Below are 1,252 nucleotides of genomic sequence, written 5' to 3'. Positions count from 1 at the left end.
ACAAATTCATCATCCATAAACTCTCCCCTCTACAGCTCTACTCTACCAATCCTCTCTTTCAGTCCTCAATCGGAAACTCATGTCAATCCCCACTAAAATTCCCATTTCTTCCCTCTTTCATCGCTCCGCCGCTCCATTCTTCAACCCCACCAAAATCCCCACTCCACCTCACCGATTCCTCTTCTCCAAGACCATCACCAAAAGAATTTCCTCAAACCAACCCCTCCTCTCCTCCCCTCCCTCCTCTTCCTCCCTGCAACGCGTCGAGGAGCTCCCGCCCAAGCTCCAAGAAATCGTCAAACTGTTCCAGGCCGTTCAAGAGCCCAAAGCCAAGTACGAACAGCTGCTATTCTATGGCAGAAATCTCAACGCCCTCGATTCCAAGTACAAAACCACCGAAAACAAGGTCCAAGGCTGCGTGTCTCAGGTTTGGGTCAGAGCCTATTTCGACGAGGATAAAAATGTGATCTTTGAAGCGGATTCGGATTCGATGCTCACGAAAGGGCTCGCAGCTTTGCTCGTCCAAGGCCTCTCGGGCCGGCCCGTGGAGGAGATTGTTAGGGTTTCGCCCGATTTCGCGACGCTTCTGGGGCTGCAGCAGAGCTTAACCCCATCTCGGAATAATGGATTCTTGAATATGTTGAAATTGATGCAGAAGAAGGCCTTGCAATTGTATGTTGAAGCCGAGAGAGGTGAAAGCCCTAGCTCTGGTGTCTCAGGAATTGGGGATTCTGCAATTAGCGATGGTGGAGAGGGGGAAAGTGAAATTGGTGGAGATTTGAGGGAGGATTTGGGGGGTAATAGCGAATTGGGTAGTAGGGGAAGGAGGATTGAGGAGATTTTGAAGGAGCTAAGGCCAACTGCAATACATGTTGAGGATATTTCTTATCAGCATGCCGGCCATTCCGGGGTGGCTGGTAGCGATGGAGAGACACATTTCAATGTGGAGGTGATTTCTGAGGAGTTTGAAGGGAAGAGTTTGGTTAAAAGGCATAGAATGGTTTACAGCTTGTTGCAAGATGAGTTGCAGAGTGGACTACATGCCTTGTCTATCGTTGCCAAGACGCCATCTGAAGCTGTAGCTCAGTGATGAAGATGATCACATACAGTTTGATTATAGTTTTTACACATAGTTATGCCACAAAATAATGGAATTTTATGCATAATGCTGAGTTGTTTCATATTGGATGGATATAACTTGTATTGCCTATTAATTTTCACTTATCAGTTATCAATTCTTGAGTTACTTCAA

At 46.8% G+C, this 1,252-nt stretch overlaps 1 protein-coding gene across 1 annotated transcript; it reads left to right on the top strand.

The window, feature by feature from the left end:
* Nucleotides 1-1,252, top strand: LOC121788040 (sufE-like protein 1, chloroplastic/mitochondrial). The gene has a single exon (XM_042186893.1). It carries the CDS (start codon nt 80-82, stop codon nt 1,088-1,090), a length of 1,011 nt encoding a protein of 336 aa, XP_042042827.1. The 5' UTR covers nt 1-79; the 3' UTR covers nt 1,091-1,252.

Source organism: Salvia splendens, chromosome 22, assembly GCF_004379255.2.
Source record: "Salvia splendens isolate huo1 chromosome 22, SspV2, whole genome shotgun sequence".
In the NCBI taxonomy this organism is placed as follows: domain Eukaryota; kingdom Viridiplantae; phylum Streptophyta; class Magnoliopsida; order Lamiales; family Lamiaceae; genus Salvia; species Salvia splendens.
Note: the sequence above shows the minus strand (reverse complement) of the source record. Positions and strands in the feature narration are given on the sequence as shown.

Coding starts and splice junctions, on each gene's coding strand:
- LOC121788040 (XM_042186893.1), top strand. CDS start 80: ATGTCAATCCCCACTAAAATTCCCATTTCTTCCCTCTTTCATCGCTCC.